This window comes from Nesoenas mayeri, assembly GCF_963082525.1.
Source record: "Nesoenas mayeri genome assembly, chromosome: Z".
Classification (NCBI taxonomy): Eukaryota; Metazoa; Chordata; class Aves; order Columbiformes; family Columbidae; genus Nesoenas; species Nesoenas mayeri.
The window spans coordinates 20,290,252-20,311,039 of NC_137542.1; the positions used below are offsets into that span (position 1 = coordinate 20,290,252).

At 34.6% G+C, this 20,788-nt stretch overlaps 1 protein-coding gene across 1 annotated transcript in view; it reads left to right on the forward strand.

Annotated features, from left to right (window-relative positions):
• Positions 1–20,788, forward strand: part of PTPRD (protein tyrosine phosphatase receptor type D) — a gene marked incomplete at its 5' end in the record, with an annotated part of 277,673 nt that overhangs the window by 119,966 nt on the left and 136,919 nt on the right. The window contains 2 exons of the mRNA XM_080361919.1: positions 17,365–17,553; positions 19,573–19,590. Of these exons, the coding sequence (XP_080218045.1) occupies positions 17,365–17,553; positions 19,573–19,590 (207 nt within the window). The remainder of the gene's footprint in view (positions 1–17,364; positions 17,554–19,572; positions 19,591–20,788) is intronic.

Consider the following 20,788-nt stretch of genomic DNA (forward strand, 5'->3'; position numbering starts at 1 on the left):
TAAGTATTGTTGCTATTTCCTGAGTTCTATTTACCTTGTCAGTATGTTGCAGTAAAAATGAGATTTGATTTGCTATTCCCTGAGCAATACAGAAAAAAAAAAAAAAAATATATATATAGATAGATATATATATATGTGTATATATATATTGTGTTACCCATTCCTTTGTTAAGAAACTCTACTATAAACTTTTATCTGACTTTCTCACTATTATTGTAACTGGATATTTGAAGATTATAATCCATGTGAAGATTTTTATGTGGGTTTTTTTGGAGTATAGCTTCTCATAGGGAAAGTGGAAAAACAAATCAGCCTTGACAGATTTTTTTCAGGTCACCCATGGTTATGGAGGAACCCTGCTGTATTCCTTCTGCATATTTTCAGAACAGCTGCCATTTCATTATTTCCTTTTCAGAAGCTATGGACAGAAAATCTCTTTCACCTGCTAAATAAAAAATACAGACAAGTGATTTAAAACCACACATATGAAAATCAATGTGTAAAACCTTTTATGCAAATATGTAACAAAGCGTATGGTCAGCTTCTGGAGAGGTGATGTGCCTTTAAGAATTTTGCCTGTGAATAACAACATATTTTACTTTCGTTGTCACTGACAAGACATTCTTATTTTATAGGAATCTTTCATTTGTAGCATCCCTTCTGCCTGTATTTTGCCTATCAGTGTAGCCAGTGAACCTGAGAATGTGAATTTGTATGTCTCATGATCTCTTAAAAGAGCTGATTGTAAAACATGGTATGCAGTTAGATTTCATAGCATTTTCAAGCTTAAAAATCAAGATCAGCTATTGTGAGTGGTGATACCAGCTTGAACCATAGTAAGGATGGAATCAGAAAGTGCTTAAATTTAATCATACAGGGGAATGCAGTGATTCTGATTAAATTCACAAAGCCTGCTAAAGAATCTGCAGAGGGAGAATAATACCAATAATTAGACACAGAAAGAAGTTCTCAGAAAAGATATGATCAAAGAGGTTAAATGTGCTGATCTAGACACTGCACAGAAGTTGTAATGAATTTCTGCATCTTTGAAATATTGTGATAGTATAAAGCTAGTAGCCTAATTCCCATTCAGATTTACTGTGCATGGCATCATATATAAAGGGAAGAAAAAATGTAACACCAGCCTGTTTTTTTTATTCTGTGAATATGCTGGTTTCCTGCTTTCTTATGCTCAAAATTGCAGTGCTCAATAACATTACATTTTTTGTAAGTTCATGAAAGCTTTGGATTATTTGGGTTCTTTTTGCTTGTTTTTCAGAGGGAGGAGAAGCACCATACTGTGTTCTGTAGAGCTGATTAGTTGGAGGTTGTTTTCTTATACTCATTTGTATAGAGAGGAAGAAAAAAAAAAAAGTACTGACACAAATTGGCATCACAACAGGATCCAAAGATCTGACCTTTAAAAACCTTGGAACCCAGTTCAGAATTTTTTTACTTAACTACCATCCAAAGCAAGAATGAGATATTATTTTAGAATATAGACATATGTTATACTTGAACAAAAAGTAGGAGCTGTTCAAGGAATTTGCAAATCCATCTTGGACACCTGACCTCATCACTACTAGAACTGTCTTCCCTGCACCTAGCAGGAAACAAAACAGTGCTTACTGTAAACAGACCACAAGGCAGATATGGAAGCAACAAGTTGAAATTCTGTTACCTGTGACCATCTGGAAGTAGGGCTACACTCAAAATCTCTATGCCACAAAGTTTATAGTAAATTTGGCAGTATGCATTACTGAAATGTATTTTCTAAAATCCCTAAGAACAGGTAATTTGTTTCCAGATTTTTAGTGTGGTGTAAAATTGAGTTAATTGGCAAGATCACTAGAGGATTTTAAAGTAGATGAACTACTTGAACTCTTGTATCTCAGAGGGAGCACTGAGAAATTCAAGGGTTCTTACTTTTCAATTGTGATGCCTTTAGAGGTCAGTTTCTATATCCTGGGACAAGTTGAGATGCCTCAGCCCTGATTCCACTGATGTTTTGAAAGAGCATATTGTTAAGCGGTACTGAGTGGTGATTTGAGTGAAAACACTGGATAGAACGTATTTATTTCATATGTATGAGTAATAATTACACAGAGAACGTGGAATCACATTTTGTGACAGACCAGCTGACTGTGATGATGAACCACAGAGCCCTTTGCTGGGTTCTGAGAAATCTTGTGGATCACAAACTGTCTTTTGCTATGAACTCTGATTCTGTTTTCCAGGATTGTACTCACTGTTTTGAAACTATGTCAGGGTTTGATTTGCTATTGGTCATTTGTTTATTAAAGCAGTACTTACTCGTAGGTGTTGGACATTAAAACAGGACTGCAGAAGTCTAGACAACTCCTTGCAAATGCTACTTAATTAAGAGTAGGAAATAGAGAAGCAGACATCCTTATCTCAATACTTCTATTCTGTGGAGAAGCTCAAATTATTTTATCTAGCATGAATATTTTCCCCAAAACCACCATAATCCAGTGACTTGCTTTTTACTTGAAATACAAGAGCAGGCCATATGAAGCTTATCTGGTTTTAAGTTTGAGTGTACTGACAGTGTGCTTCATAAGGAAGCCTGTTCTTTCTATTAGGCAGGTTCCCTACAAACTATATAATCATCCTCAGTCTTTCCAGTTTTCTTCACTAAAATACAGAAGAGGGATACTGAGTCTGAAGTCAGCCTGAAATGTTGTTCGGTGTTTCTAGAATAAGCTTTTTATTCTCTGTGTTTAAAAAAAAAAAAAAAAAAAAAAATCTTTAATACTGTTCTTAGAAGGATGTTTTGCTCTATGGAAATAATAGAAAAAAATAAAATCAATTAGACATTACCTAAAATGAATTACATACATTCTGATTGAAAGTGGTTACTAAGGCTAGTCTTCTCTAAGGCTAGTCTTCTGTGTGACTATAGGATTATATATCTGTTTCTTGATTCTTTGTGAGCTTCAAATTCATAATCAGTAATCTGTGTCTGGATACAACCAAACACTTCTGTCCTATATTTTCTGTCATATTTTGCATTTCCCCCAAGATAGGATGCTCATTTAGAGTGAACATGAAGTAAATTAGGAAATAATTCTAGAAATGGTGGAATAGGACTTAAGGAATCTTATTTTCATTCTGGTGAATGTATCTGATCATCATTTACAAAGTTGTGCTTTAAAAATCACTGAAATGAAGTGTGTCTGCTTGGTGTTTAGTAGTTACATTAGTATACAAAAAAAAAATAGAAACCATCTCTTGTTCTTAATGTTCTATTACTAGTTAGGAGTTTTTTTTAAAAAGTGGAAAAAAAACTACTAGAAAATATGGTATTGCTCCATTTGGAAAACATGAAATGACTGTTAATATCTGTGGAATGATTATGCTGTTATTACATTCACTGCTCAGAAACAAACTGAGGCTTGTTTTTCAGTTTTTAAGTACCACATATGTCTTCATCACATTTAAATTTTGGAGTTTGCATGCAGATGTGATCATTAGGATGGTTTGAGTTTGAGCTCAAGTGTGTCACGTGCATAGTCATATTGCAGATGTTGCATCTTTATCAGTTCTTCTTTCAGAATTACATGCTTATAATTCTTCTGAGAGTTTGAGTTTGACCCACAGTCTTTTACCCTTTGTATTGTAGAAGGCCAGCACACACTATTGTCTTTTTCCCACCAAATTGTAAGCAAATTTACCAATCCCTTTGCACATGAAGAACATCTTAGAAAGGCAGAATACGTGAGTCATCGTGATTGTTCAGCATAAACGGTAGGCTAAAAAATGGAAAAGTAAATCGTCACTCGGCAATGGTGGTGATGCCATCAAATCTTACTCAGTGGCTTTCTGCTATTCAGTGCTGCAAGTAGACATTTTGTCTGACACATTAAAGCACTAACCAGAACTGGGAGTGCTGTCATCTTACAAATAAAGTGATTCATCCTCAACAGAACTTCATAATCCTCAGTAAAATTTTCCTAAATCTTAATTTCTTCTGGTGCTGGCCACAGACACTGCACACGCTGACAGCAAACCCTTCATCACAACAGAAAGTACACTTGAATAGGAGGTGTAGCCCTCAGCAGACACCCCCTGCAACTAAAAAGCATTAGAGCCACCAAGGCTCTAGGCAAATAACCAAATTTGAGTGCACCAGCAAGTTCAAGTGAGATTTTTGTATACCAGCAGGTGGAGAACAAGGAGTTAACTTCACAGCTAAAACAAAGGGAGTACTTTAAATTCTCATCTTTGCTTTTGGGAGATTGACAAGTAGTTACAACTCTCTGGGGATGCAGTTTTGAAGAGAAGACTAAACACTGACTGAAATACTCTTCTCCTGAAAGTGGGGAGGGAGGAGCAGGAAGGAAAAACGGTTTTAAAAGATGCTTATCTCCTGAGTAAAAATAGCAAGAAGACCAAAGCATTAAACTCAATATGTAACTTCTAAGCATTCATCTCCATAGTCTTATAGAAATAATGATATCTCACTACACTACTGTAGAGAAAAATATGGAAATGTAAACCAGAAACTTACTATAAGAAAATAAATTTATGCACAGAAGGAACAACATAAATCACTTAAAACACTAAGGGCATAGTAAAATAAAATCAATATAAAATGAATGTCTCAGGTTTAACACCATTAGTAGTATTAATACAGGTGGTATTCAATTTGTAGAGTATTTTGTGCGAGGATTTCCTACAAAGAGATGCAATACTGTTTTCATGTGTTAAAAATGAATTCTAGGTTTTATAGTATCTATTATTTTGATGCACTTCTGTAACTCGTATTAATTAGTATTATGTGCACATCAAGAGAAGAATAGAAACCGTATGTGTTTTATTGTAATAATTATTAAACTAACATCTCATACTGACTGAGAATGTAGTTGTTTGCCTACCTCCCTACAACCTCTGGCTGTGAACTTTCAATCTTAAAACCTCTCAATAACAAAGATAGTCCAACTAATATGTAGCTGCTAAAGCAAGTGGTGGTAGTAAGTGCTAATCTTACCATTTAGCAAATACTCAGCAGATATTTTGGTATAGTGCTAAAAGCTCAGTGCTGTTTCTCTTAACATACTATTGTGATCTAAAAAAAAAAAATTATTAACAAAGAAAGTTGATAGAATCCAGTGGCATTTCTAATCAGGGTTTGCATACGTGCATATTACTCCACCTGCGCAACCAAAACATCAACTTAAAAATTAACTTTTGCTCTTTTATCTTAGTTTTCTAGTAATTAATTTTCAGTGTTGCTTGCATGAAATGGCTGCCTGTTCAGGCCCAAAGCTCAATGGTTAGTGATATGAACATACATTAAATGGCTTCCCTGTTCTTCCCATGATGTTAGAAAATACTCATTCATTTCTCTGTAATGCTGTATGTCCTTTGCACAAGAGCTAGCCTGAATACCGTAGTGAAATGCAGTGTTCTTGATGATGCATGTCTTAATTTTTATAGTGCTCACCATAAAATCTTAACAGCACTTTATGAATCTTCAAGCAGAAAAGTGACATGTATATAAGTTGATTTCACTTGCAGAGAAAGTGAATGTAATATTTGCCATGTGTGCAGGGGGAGTTTGTAAATGACCTGATTTGCTTTTGAAGTAGAAGGAAAGCATAATATGATATAGCCTATGAAATAAAATGGCAATGAATTTAGAAAATACGGCAGTTCAGCAACATACTTAAGTATACAAATAGTTTAAGAAATATGAAGCAATACTATATTTTTCATAATATTTTACAGCTACGCAACGTTACAGAATGATGCAAAACTGATTTTGAATTGTTTTTTTTTTTTTTTTAAATGTGTAGTGGTTTTATCATTAGAACTGTTTTGGAGCAAGTGATTTTTTAGACTCAAATGCTGTGAATACTCTCACTGTCTTCCATATGATAAAACTAAATCCTGTAAAAAAATAAGGAATTCTTTATGAAATTTGAAAAATCTACTCTAATTGTATGGAGCTATTGAGATGTAACTGTGCCCATTTTTCACTGTAATGGCTAAGTCTGCTTTGTTAAATTCTTTGTACAATCATGTAACAGTAATAATAGCTATTAAAATGGTTTTTGTTACCTTAATTAAAAAGAACTTTTACCCAGGAATTTAAAAGATAGGACAGAATGAGATCTCTGAAATTTTCTAGGGCTAATCCTTCATACTCAGAAGAAATTATGTAACTTAGACCAAGTTACTTGTTAACGTATGTTGTGCATAAGTTTATTTAGCATTACTATATATTTTGCTGCTAGTAAATGGATATGCATGTTTTCCTGACTGAGAATCATTAGAAAAATAATCCCATAATTTTCAGCTGTTGTATTCTGCCTTTTACACCGTGATAATTTCCGATGTCCTGCATTGAAACAGGAAGAAATCGTTGTGTTTATTTTTGCTTTTTCACAGAGAGTAATCAAAGATTTTTTTCTAGGGAAGTTTTGTCTCTTTTTTTTTTTTTTTTTTTTTTTTTTGGAATGAAACACTTTGTGGCTGAATTTATGCAGAAAATAAATTAAAAATACTACCCATAGTAGTAATGAATTTATTTATTTGATGATTTCTGTAAGCTCATTAAAACTGATAGTAGCACTTAGGTATGCTTCCTGACAGTTATTTAAGTCTTCAGCAGAAGAGCATCTGGAAAAGCCATTATTTTGTTTTTCTTTGGAAGACTTAAGTTAGCATCAGCCATTCATGTAATGCTGCTTGCTATATGAACTGGTAAAGTTGATCACAGCCATAGCAACAGAGATCAGGAAATTTGTGAGGTACTTGCTGATAGTTTCTAAGAGCTTTTAGAAATTTTGGTGGAGAGGGAGGTTTCCAATGTATTCAGGCAAGAATTTTGTGTGGAAGTGTTTCTGCAGCTATGATCTCCATTATACTGACTTTTGTGCAAACCCAGCTACTAAATACCAAAAAGTCATGTAATAAAGTGAACTGGAATATTTACCTTGGAAAATTTAGGCCCACTGGTTTATAAAACCTGATAAAGAGAGAAAGATTTTTCTCTTGCTTTGTAGAAGCGTATTGATTTTTAAGGCCAAATTAACAAGAATGTTTTTCTCAAAGGTCTTGATAGTGGTCTTTCAGAGTGGCTTGTTGGTGGATTTTAAAAGGAAAATAAGATGCTAAGTTGGGACTTTGGAGATAACAGTGTTTGTGGACACATACCTGTATCAGGTCCTATAACATGATGAAGGCTTAGATGTGTCATATTAAAGATTAAAAATCATCTTCTTCAGGAAGGTTTTAATACATCAGGACAGACAGTCTAGACAAACCTTTTCCAAAAGCACAGTATTTAGAGCAGGAAAAAAAAAAAAAAAGCTATCTATATATTAGCAAGATGAGCAAGATGTTTTCCTCATATACCAAAGGATCTGGAATTTACTGAAAAATGAAAACCAACCAACCCTTCTTTTCATGTTCCCTGTCTCAGCCTTTCAATTAATACTCAGAACAGATTACATCGTAGCACTTACTAAAAGTAATATATCTTAATTAAATTAAAAACAAAAATATGTTTAGCATGAATGGATTGAGTTTTCTCAAGTCTTCTTCAAGTACAAAAAAAACCTGAAATACTTCTGTGTAGTCTAAGATTTATTGCTAAATATTTGTTAGCAGCAGAAATTATTTCTTAATTACTATAACATCTGACCTGCTCTCAATTGCTTCTAAAGAGTGCATATAATAATCTCCATGCCTCCCCCTCTAGCCTACAGGGAAAATAGTTCGATCTCTTTTCTCTGAAATGAGTGAGTTTTGTATTTAGCTATAAAATGCATGACAACTGTTATTACTAATAAATCCAAGGAGAAAAAGTTCCATTGTTGAAACCAGACAAAACCCTGGCACTCCCAGTCAGTTTTTGTGTTGTTTCCGTGGCATAGGGCATCTCACAGAGTGGTAATTCACCACTGGTCAGATTCACATCTTTTGCTTTCAAGGATTTTGTTTTCTTCATTTGTACCTTCTTCATGAAACTTATCATGTGTTAAGTCTGTCCGCAGAGTTGGCATGGAGATTTTTGTGCTTACACTAAAGTTTTGATGTACTTGACACATACAATGCTATGCTAAGCTTAATCTGTCACACTATGTCTGTTTTAAGACAGGAACTACTCTCCGCAGCTGTTTGACTTCATTAACAGTTTTTCGCAGAACACTTTATGGTTTATTTGCTTTTATGCCCATGACTTCCAGCTACACAGAACAACTACTTTCTTATGTCCATGCTAGTACAGTGTTCTACTGGAACAGAAACATCTCTGTGTCTGTATTAACAAATTATCCTTTTCATTTGTAGAAATTTATTTTATAAAAGACAAAATAAACCAAAGCAAAACAAACAAAAAAACAACCCTCCCATCTACTTTTTTCTAGAAAGTACATCTTGCATTGTTAGAATCATCTCTGATCAGATAGGCAAAAGTTGGTAAAAAAAGTATCTTAAAAAGAAATAATGAAAACAAAAAGTTTACCAATACCCTACATAAAAGCAATTTAGCATTTAGTAAGCAAACGCTTACAAATGTTGTTGATGACATTCTTTATTTGTAATTTGGAGATAATCACTCAAACTGTGGACTGTAATAAATTTCATTTTTACACTGCCTATTGCAGATTTTGATTTCATTACATTTTTAGAGGCATCCCTGAATTTCATAATTAGTTAAAATCATTATGATGGTCTTACAGGTATGAACATTGAGCTCAACATGTAGAAGAGTTTTTTAAAAAAGCCTGCTTTTTAATATCTATGTTACTATGCCAAGCCGAGATCCTATTTCACATTAGTGACAATATAATTTTTAGTGCAGTTAGTCGAGTAAATTGCAACAAAAGTTTCAGCAAAACTGAGTAAATCTGTTTTTGTCCTATGTTCAACATCTTATGAATGAATCCACACACCATTCCTCCTTTAGAGTTCCATGAGAAATACTAGCTGCCATTGCTAGACAAATGTGAAGCTGTCATGTTTAAAGTACGTGTCTCTCCTTCCATCTTCCAGAAAGCCTGCTTGAGTTTGCTCAGTTCAGTTCACAACACCTCACAACAGCTCTTTCAAGGCCATGTACTTATTATTGTGAAACATGCTTTGGAAGAGCACGATTGCCAGCTCTCAGCGGATCAGGGCAAGCACTGCCTGGCATCCCCAGGCCCTGTCTCCCTATTTTGTAGGCAGGCCTCCCCCATGCTAGCAAGTATGATGAGATGTTGAGTATTTTCTTCTGCGCAATGACTCAGAGTACAGTCGTTATCTATCATTCATGAAAACAGTGCTTCCTATTATAGCATGCAATGTGTTAAACCCAGACCAGTCCCATTTACTTCAGTTTAGGGCAGCAGCAAAATTTCCAATAGAAGCTGAAGTCACAGGCCACAGCCAGTTCACACATTCTTTTTGCAGCCAAAATAATTAATAGCAAAGATATGTTTGTGACATCATGAACCGTGAGTCTTTCCGAGATGAAAACCCTGAAGTGTTGACTGCCTTAGGCTTTAGAAATAGTAACATTTCTGTGTTGCTATATGTATGTCTTCATCTGCATGTACACTATTAAGTGTTAATTTGAGTTTCTGCTATATAACTAATTCAAGGGTATGTATCAGACAGCAGTAATGCATGAACTTGGGCACAGGACTATGAAGAAGTATGTTTTTTCACTGTGTGAACCACCGTGTTTCACAGTGTGGGTTTTAAGCAATGTGTGTCCTCTGCTACAGAGAAAGCTCTTGTGTATTCTTCCAGAACAGAAGCGAATGGCTATGTTTCCGCCAAAAGAAAATACTCTCTAAATTCCTTGTCAGGACACTTCCTTTAAGCTATTTGGACCTAAGTATCGAAACCCACCCCATGCAAAAAATAACTTCATACCTACTCTCTTCTCCTACACCTGTCCCCCCTGCTAACAGATTCCTAGGTGTCTTCCCAGTATCTCTGAGAGGGAATGTTGCCATAGATGGGCAGGAGATACGAGAGGGATATCCCCCAATATTCAGGAGGATGAAGAGTGAGGTCTAGTGCACACCCATTCCCTCCATAGCCAGGACACCAGGGGGGAACTTCACCATCCACTTGTAAAGGAAATATTTTCTTGCTTCTGTTAAAGGTTCATACAGGTTCAAAGATTCCATGTATTTTAGCATTTGCCACCACTTTGGATTCTCTTTTTCTCATAAATATTAGGACTACCTGACACTGCTTTGTTGTCATCTGTAGTCATGTAAGTGTTACGAATGTTTTAAGCTTGATCTTCAGATCAAGGGAGATGAATGCAGCATTAGATGTAGAAAAACTCTGCACATTTTGTACCAGTAACGTTAGTGTAATGCTCACTAATACTGGGTTTCAAGGGATATCCTCTTCATATGTGTTTTTACAGGATTCATTGTCTGTTCTGACAACATACCTCTTTTTTGCATTCTTCTCAGCAACAATAGCACTTCTACTCTTTGTTATTAATCATTATGTTTGCTATTTATTAAAATACTGCAATACATCCAAATTGATACCTGTGTATGGTGCATTGCTGTGCCAGGCACCATAAAAGCAGTTGGAATGCTTATCCTCTACCTGGAATAATTTACTGTTTATTTCATTGCAACTAAAGTTCTTTCAGATCCTGACACAAGCACCTTTTGTCAAAACTTGAGGGATACAATTTCATCACCCTTATGACTTATTTCCTTCTTCTGAGAGACCAATCTGTAGGTCTTCTGGTGCATGTTCCTACCTGCTTATCAAAGAGAAAATCCTCCCCTGTCTCTTTCTGAAATGCCTAAGATTGATGCTAGCTAGAAATGCTAAAAATAGTACTATTCTCCTTTGTAAACAAGACTTAAACAAAGCACCAGGTTTTGCCACTACAGTTCCTTTGTCAGGGTCCTTAAATTTTGCAGTTGTGACATTAATGCAGTTAGTATACTTCATAGTTGTCAGTTTGGGCTGCAGAGTATGTAGGCTGCATTGAAAAGTATTTAGTAAGATTATAGCACTGAAACTACTAATTGAAAGCTGTGTAACATCAGTAACAGAGATGATGCTGATGACAAGCTGAATTTCTGTGGTTTTCTTTGACAGTATTATCATTCCTTTAGGTTTAGGCACATGTTTAGACATGTGGTGCAAATGGGGAGGCAGGAGGGAGAATGGAACTGATGTGGTCTGACAGCTCCTTTGTCAGACTGAGGACTTCTTCCTCTCATGACCTCTTTAGTGAAGCAAAACCAAAATGCTTTTGCCCCTTCTCAGTTCAAGTTAGTATATTACAACTTTATTGTAATTTATTGCTTTATGCTTAAGAATGAATATGAGTTAATAGCTTGGAAAAGGTGTCATATATATTTACTAATACCAATATTTTAACAAAGTATTAGTGAGCAGAAAGGAGGGGAAGAAAAAGAAAGTAATTATTTCATGTGTTCTGGGCCAACTTGTATATTCAGACTAATGACATGAGAAGCAAACTCTGCTGCTGTTCTCATGATTTACTGCAACATAAAACTGTGTGTGATGTGAAAAATTTAATCTTAAAGCAAAGACTGTCACATTGCACTAGTTATTCTTTCTCCGTTATTTTTCAAATAGAAGTAAGGAGGATGTGAAAACATAAATATTAGTATGTTAAAAATATTGACTAGATAGAGCAATCATGCAATTTCCTAATCCTCACTTTTGGCAAGCCTCAATTTAACCCTGATTTAGTGTAATCTAAATCCTAACCCTGTCTGGAAACTATGCCTCAAATTAGAAATGGTAATCATGGAAATTCACATCGCTGCCCTTTGTCATCCTCTTGTCATAGTTTGATTCTTGTGAACATTTGCATATGGAGATATGTGGGATGCTGTATTCTCTCTGCATCAGAAGTTAGTAAATTTTTTTCTAAATATATGATACCCTGCACTTAAAACCACATTCTGCCATCTTTTCATTACAATAACTCTGACTGAGTCCTCTCCGTATGTTAGAGAAGGGACATCTGGCGGGGATGCTTGGATTCCCTACCTTTTTTTGTTTTTTTAGGTCACGATCTTTTGTATTTCCCCTTCGATTCCCAGTAAGAAGAACAGAAATCCACAAATTCAATCATAACCAAACTTGGGTGTATGATGTTCAGATGATATGTTGTGCTATATGTTACAAGAGTTCCTGAGTGCAAATGTGAGAATAAAACCTTGTTTTGAGGCTTCTGTTCTCATATGAGTGATGACTCTCCAAATGTTAATTCTTGTCATTTGGATTGTCATTAAAGGAGAGTGAGAGGTATTTCATTGAGTGAGTGAGACAGGTCACTTTGGAAAGAGCTTGCTATGCACAGTCTTTAATTTAACAGATGTTAAGAAATACCAAAAGGTGCAAATTCCTTTTTCCATTTTCATGTTCTTATGAAGATATCTAATTTCAAAGGCTCAGTGCACTCATTTGTTAAAACAGAGAACTTATTTAAGGCTAAATGCTAATAACAATGAATGTTAACTGACTTAATGTAATGTGAAATTGCTGCTTCAACATTCATGCAAATGATAATTCAGTCTAAGTGGCTCTATGTTCTGTTATATAGACATTACTTTGCAATTTGTAGGATAACTGCATACAAAGCTACTAAACAAATTTGTTTTCTTTTGCATCAAAATTGCTTTGCACATCTCTTCAATATAGGAAGAATATTTTTAAATGCATGGTTTTTACTGGGATAGTATGGACAGCTGTTCTTCTGTTGAATATTTACTAATTTTTAATGAGTCTCTGATCATCTGATCAATGTCTGATTCCTTTTTTGAGTGTGGTATAATTGCATGAAATTAAAGAGAAATCCCAACAGACATCTAGATCTGTTCTTACAGTGTAACCATTACACTCCCTTGCTGACTTACAGCAACACTAGGAGAAAGTATCCATCTCTGTGTAGCAGCTTTGAACAAAGGACCGTGGGAAAACAATGTATTGTGTGTTCAAAATTAATCTTTTTGCAAAACTTACCTAGTAAAATATTTCAATAGAAATAATGTTTATTAGTTGGCATTTTTTGATGCTTGATATCTTTTAAATCCAAATGAGTCTTTGATGTATAATTAGAAATGGCTTTGTTTTGATTTTTCATTTTATTAATATGCATAATTCTTCAATAATAGTACAGAATACCAACTTTGCTGCAAAATGTTGATTTTACTCCCTCCTCAGTTCTCTTAGATTTTGCTGTTCTCAATTCTGCATTTAGTTTGGTTGCAAGAAGAATGATTTTGAATAATATGGTCATGATGTCAAAACAGTGCAATTTATATGCCGCTGCCATCTGGAATAGTGAAAATAAAAGCTTTATTTACACTGTTCTTTGAAATAATAAATTTTATTGTGGCAGTTTATCTTCAGTATCTATAGTGTATTCTGAGAATACTCCATGTGTGTCTTTTTATTCTGTGAGCTAAAGAATGACTAAAATTTGCCTATGCAAAGATATCAGCAAATCTTGAGATAGATATTTTATCCTTCCTGAATAGAATGAGAACCACCCAGCATTTCCACAATGAGATTAATTGGTTCACATAGAACAGTCTTTTTTAAGAGGCACAAGGAAACACTTTGAGTATGTACTTTAGTTAAGCAGATTACACAGATTTAGCTACAGGTTAATTTGTGTATTCTGGAACATGGGTGTTTTGATGGTGCAAATAGTTAACGTGGAGAGAAACACATAACGGAAATATTACCTAGTTTTCATGTCAACTGTCCAGTCTTGTGCCATAGTGTTAATACCTTGCCATTATACTGTGTAACCCACAACCAAAGTCATTGCAATTTGCACTTTTTAGCCATATCATAGTAATATTATCATAACGTATTGTAACTGAGAAAATTATTCACGCTATTGTCTTTCTTGCTAAAACACACTGCTGTTTGCCAAAGTGATTCAGCAAGATAGCTATGAAGACTTTAAGACCCAATCTCTTTCTAAAAGCTGCCACTCTGCTTGCTCCATGTAGGGCCAAGACATGATCTAAAAGTAGCTTTTTACAGGAAAACTGTTGAAAATATTTAGATGTAGCGTGAATGCTGTATGAAGATCACTGTTCTTCTATTTGTTTAGCTGTGTTGTACACCTGAATAGTAAAATGCATTGTACTGGATTTGGATGAAATCTTCTTTCTTTGGATCCAGCTTTTCCATACATGTAAGCTTGACAATATACCATGAGACATAGCTTGGAAAGTTCATGAGATCTTGTGAAATAATTGTTTTAATTTAAATAGAGAGATTGAAACAGCACATTCTTTAAGATGAGAGAAAACACAGGTAAAGTTCGAGCAGAACAGAGTTTATGATATGTAGCTGTGGCACAGCTATGTTCAAAGTTTCTTTCTCTGTAGATACACTTAAAAGTAAGTATGTTTTCTTTTTGGTAGAGCATAATTTAACTTGGTGTTTTCAAGATACCACTCCATCAAAATTACTATGTACGCATAAAGGCTGTGTTTGACTCTTGTGTCTAAATGTTGTTGCATTTGTGAGGCAAACTCACCTCTGAGACAGAGGTAGCAACATGTGAAATTATGTGTTGGACAATCTCAGTAGGTATCCTTATACTGAAAACTGAATGTAGAGGTTAATGTGCTTTTTCCATACATGGAAGGGAAGCAATTACCATTTTAACAGAACTGGCAGCAGAGGTAGGAATCTCAAAGACATTGTTTACAAATGAGAAATATCAAACAGACTGAATACAGATAGAAACAGTTTAGAAACACTAACATGAACTGTGATGGGAAACAAGGAAAAGCTGTTTCATATCATTCTCTCTTCAGGGTTCATGTCTTATCTGGTCTTCGTAATTTCCTCTCTATGTTGTTCAGATCATACATTTGGTGAAAAATAACTTTTGTAGAGCTCTTCCAGTAATGGAAAGTGATACTCGTGCAATAGTAAAGGTATTCTCTTAATGCCAGTTATGGAATGCAGCACTGTTGAGACACTTAACAAATTCAAAGAATGTGCTCTATTTCCAAATCTCTTGTATCTGTCATCCTAAACAAAATATGTATTACATGTATGACTCACTAAGCACAAGGACAAAGAAATCTGCCCTTTAATGGCCTCTCAAAATGACAGTACCAAATGGCTTTGAGAAGGTCAAGTCTGATTTAAATTGTTGATGAATTAGAAGCTAATTCACTAGAACTGAATATTAATAGGGAACAGTGGTATATACTGTGGTTTAGAGGCTAATGAACCTGTTAATGAGCAGTAGAAAATATTTTTCTTTTCACCTCATGTAAAATAGTAGAGCTACCATATATCCACATTTTCTAATAGTTACTTTTCTGTTAGTGTGGCTGAGAGGCAGTTTTTCACTGATTTGATTCTCAGCTCTCTTGCACAGTGTGTTTGATGATCCGTCAAGCTTGGTATCATCAAAGTGTAAAGACAGTTTTGTACAAATCACTAATAAACTTAGACAGAAAAAAAAGCAATTAACATCTTAAGAACGGAATCCGCTGTGATAAGCACCTCAATTAGAAATCTCATTATTTCCCTGGTCCATTTTGTGTTGAATATTGGGGTTTTTTGCCAAATACCTGAAAGCCAAATTGGAAACAAGCCACAACTGTCAAAAATATAACAGTTCTGGCTATTTGAATCTGTTACATTGTAATTTTTCTCATGAAAATTTCACGAGCATTCATTCAAAGAGATTCTATGCATAAGGGAGATGGATGGAATTTAATTACCCTTATTAAAAATAAGTAGGGAAAGTTCTTTACTACTCTGTTCTGTTAGTATTCAAAATATATTATCTTGATTGTATGAGTACATATTTGGAAAAGGGACTCCAGGGTTTTCTGTGTGACTAAAGTAGGAAAATTCAGGTCATAAAAGTCTTGTTCTGTGACACAAGTCAAATCTTGTCAGTTACTCCCAAAGTAAAGACTTCATGTTTATAAACAGACAAAAAGACATACTTTTCCTTGAGAAGAGCCTATAGCTAGTGAAGGATTCGACACTTAACCACTGATTGATAGGAATACTAGCTCTGAAGAGTTATGCAGACTTACTAGAGAGTTGTGTCTATATACCAAATCAGTATCTATGTGCATTTGCATTGCAAGCAATTAAGTAGTTCATGAGTGACAGCAGACCTCAGGAACTGCAAAGATTTATAGGATATACTTGCTTGCTATACCTTTTTCAGAAAAGTCTGAAGACTTCCATGAAACTATTTGAAAATATGGCACGTTTTTCATGGAAGAGAGAACATTGAACAATTTCTTCTGAGTTAATTTTATCTCTTAATCAATTGCATGTCAGTAATGACCAATCAAGGCATTTAACAAGACACATGGATTATAGTTAGTATTGATCCTCTTTGATTTTTTTTGTTTGTCCTTTTTGAACTGAAATAATACCAATTATTTTGCGATAAAAATATCTTTTCCATTTTAATGGACACAAAGAGCAAGATGACGTAATTCAAATGGATTATTTTATCTATGCTAACTTGATTTCTGTGAAATTGCTTGATCCTGCTTTACTTCCAGTGTTACTTGCTAGTTTGTATCATCTTAAGAAGGCAAATTGCCTTTTTTTCAGTATTTCTTAGTATTTTGCTATTGAATGCACTAGGGTGAGTATTTTTGACCACATCTGAGTGTTTTAGTTGACAGCATTATATCCATTCAAGATCCTTAAGACTGTCCTGTCACTTTAGTATCTGCATAGATGCGATATTTAGAGTTTCTCAGTGCTTTGCAATCTTATAATGTATTCACCCTCACAGCACTTCTTTGCAGCACTAAAGCACTGTCATACCCATCTTACAGATGGGCAACTAAAGCACAGGGACATCTAATGCTAAGACAAACAGCACATAAGTAATAATGATAAAAGCAAGAAATATAACTTGGGTCTCCTAAGTCCCTGGCCAAATCCTATACACTTCCTGATGTACTAGCCTCATGTAAAGAAAGGGTTTTTTCCCTGTTGTTGATAGGCATGGTAATTGAATATCTCACATAAAATAATAAGGACTTCTGCAAGCACAGCAACATCAGTGTTGTAAATACCATAGAGGGAGTCTGATGATTATGCACTACATGCAGTATCTATGCCAATTTAATGCATTTTATAAATAAGTATAAATGTTATAGCCACTTTTTAATGAACTTTCTATTTTGTATCAGCATTTTGATCACTGTAAATTACCAAAAATACTGCCTATCTATTTTTTGCATCAGTTCCTCAGGTACAAACAATTAGGAGATGCTAGAACGTTGAGCAGGGCAGTGATTAGGGCTTTCCTGAGTTACTATGTAACTAATGTGAAATCTTTCAAATCATACATTTCTTTTGCAGAAGATCAAATTCCCCGAGGTTTCCCCACCATTGATATGGGCCCACAGCTGAAGGTGGTTGAACGAACTCGTACAGCTACTATGCTATGTGCAGCCAGTGGTAATCCCGATCCTGAAATAACTTGGTTCAAAGATTTCTTACCTGTTGACACAAGCAACAACAACGGCCGCATCAAGCAGTTACGCTCAGGTAGGGTCTTCTTACTGTCTCCACTAACGCCCAAAGTTGTTCTCTCTCACCTTTTCTTTCTTTTCTTTCTCTTCCTTTTTTTAATTTTTTATTTATAGGTAATAATTTCTCTTCCTCTTCTCTTTTCTGTGTTACTGAGTGTGTTGTCCATGTCTGTGATGTTGTCATAGCCTTTTCTAGACTCTGTCTCTATGTGTTTTGCAGCTTCTGTTTACTCCACATTGCTCACTGCTGTGACTGTACTTTTTGATAATTTTTTTTCTTTACTGCTTTTTGCAGTACTTGATGGATCCATTTTCTCCTCTTTCTTTCTTCTTTCCTTTTTATTTTTTTAACAAATTTATTTCAACATTGGACTTCATTCAGAAATTGCAAGGAGTACCAATGGTTATATTCATCAAAACCGAAATCTGCATTAGACACTTCAATTAAAATTTAAAACGTGTTTTATATTGTCGTTTCCACATTTGACTCCACCAAAGATTAGCCAGTTTGGACACATCTTCTATCCTCTCACAAATACATAAAACACAATACTTTTTCCCATGCACAATTATACTTTAAAAAGAAAATTAAGGGGGAAAAAAAAAAATCCTTGGTAATCTACGAAATAAAGGTGGTTTTTTTTTGCTGGCTGAGCATTTTTCCAACACATTTAGCCACAGTAGTGTGCGCCCATGCTAAAGCTTTATAAATCCTGTATTTTCCGGATCTACAGAAGTCTGCTTTTGGTGTAGAATCCAGCTTTTGCTGCTCTCTCTCTCTTTGCCCCTTGCACTTCCCTAGCAGTTCTTTCACTCTCCTCCTGCCCTAGTTTATTCTTTTGCTCTCTTTAGATTTTAAAAAACCAAATCAAAACAAAAAAAAAAAAAAACCCAAAACCCAAACAACAACAAAAAACACCTCTAGATTTATAAAGTTTCAAGCTTATCCCTAAATAAGATAATTGGGATATAATGAGCTTTTTTCTTTGGCAATTGTAGTAGATATCGTTGTAGAATCTAAGTTGTTTAATCACGTGTTTTCCCAGAATTCTCAGCTTTTGACCTGTCCTGTGATGTTAAATCGTCTTGTTAACTGACTTTTTGCTTGTTGTCAGCAGAACTGTGTAAATTAACCTTCTGTTAATGTAAATTAAGAATTAATTTTTCACATGTGACATAGATGATTTAGTATATAAAGCTTTAACTGAAAACTTTGTACCAAATTATAAGGAATATAATAATATTTTTATGCTGTCTTTCTTCTCTCCGTATTTAAATCTCCAGAATCTATTGGTAAGTGCTTAGTTCTGAAGCGCACTTCACCCCCACTAATTTCCATATTCAGAATATTATTATGATTATTATTATGATTATTATTATATGATTACTATTATTATTATTGTTAAAATGCATGGCATGCATTTTACTAACAGTCAGTGTAGTCACTAGATCCCTATAGTGGCGCACACGCACACCTCCACAGAAATGTTGTCTTATCAGTCATAGCAACACCTAAAGGAAACAGTACACATGTATCACACAGCTATAGAACAGTAAATGCCATGATCCAGCATAAACTACAGTGTTTGTTTTGAGATAGCCTTCAGTGTATACACTTTCTATATATATATAGGTTTATATATATATATATATATATTTAAATAAAATTTCCAATATTTTCCTAAACTATGTTATAAGTACAGTATTGTGAAGTTTTCTTTAAGTATTTGAGGCATATTCGATTTATATCTAACCCTATATAAGCAAACATGTAAGAACTCAGATGCTACTCTGAGAATGGCAATGCAGCCAATTATAGCCTCTGCCCTTTGTGGTACAATGCAACTTGATTTTATAACCTGATAATACTATCTAATATATTCCTGTTTTAACAGTATAGTAATTCGAGTTTCTCTTAAGACCTTATTTAATTCTGTAAATCTAATTTGATTCTTCTTCCAAAGCCCTAGCCTCCTTCTTCTCGTACTAATGCTTCTTCTTTCTAATCTTATTTGCATTCATATTATCCACCCAGGTGGTACACCAATAAGAGGTAAGAGTGCTGAACTAACGTTCACAGAATGATCTTACTCATTCTTACTGTCTTTTCATCCCTCTCATCTCTGTCCTGTTGTTTGTTGGGTTTTTTTTTGAGAGAAAAAAAAAAAACAGAACAACAACAACAAACCACAGGAATGTCCATCATCTGATTTTTTTTTTCTTTGTCCTGTTTGGTTATGATTAGTGACTCTCATATTGTGACCTTTCTTTCTTAACACTCCCTTTTCCTTTTTCGTTTGTTCATTGAAAAAAAAAAAAAAAAAAAAAGAAACAAAAATTTAATTTGTGATATGCTTCAAAGAAAGCATATCCAGGTCTTCTGGCCATAGCCCAGTCACAGCGTACCATTTGTCCCTCTTTTTTCTTTTTCTTCTTCTTCTTCTTCTTCTTTTTCTTCTTCTTCTTTTTCTTCTTTTTTTTTCTTCTTTTTTTTTTTCCTTCCTCCTTTTTTTTTTTTTTGTCCAACTGGAGCAAAAAAAGATCATTTTTTTTCTTCCTTAGCTGTTCTTGTCCTGGACCAAAGCCAAGATGGTCTGGAGAACAGTAGGAGACATGCAGAAGACAACATGGACTATCTTCTTTTTGTTTTATCTTTCATAAAAGGTTTTTCTTTTTGTTCTTCTTTGATCCTTTTTTTTTCTTTTAACTTTATAAAGTTGAAAATTATGTGTCCCCCCCCTAAAAAAAATTGCAGATTTTTTTTTTCCCTTTATTGTTGTTTTTTTTTTGTGTGTGTTCTTTTTCTTGGAGTTCTCTCACCTCTGGATTTTTGGATCTTCTAATCTACAGGCTTTGGAAATGAAAGGTTAATGACTTATTCTTGGTGGTATGTGGTATTGTTGGTTTTTGATACTCTGACAAAACTGTTTACTTCTTTTGTAATTCTTGTTTTGTATTTTTCTTGGGTTTTGTGACACCACACTGCTAATCCCACTTGTGGATTTTGATGGGTGTCTTGGGGGGGGCCCTCCTATGGTCCTCAGCAGTGGCTGGTTGGTTCTTCCTTGTTGGTGTAGACCATGCTTTTTAACTTTTTTGTCTTCTAATTCAACTGCTCTTTGTTTTTCAGCAAATGTACTTTAAGATTGTAAGTTGCGGAAAACTGTCTTTCTTTTCTTACCAATCTGCATGTCTTAAGGGAGTTTTCTTTCTTTAAAATAATATTTTGATAATTATAAATTACTAATGCA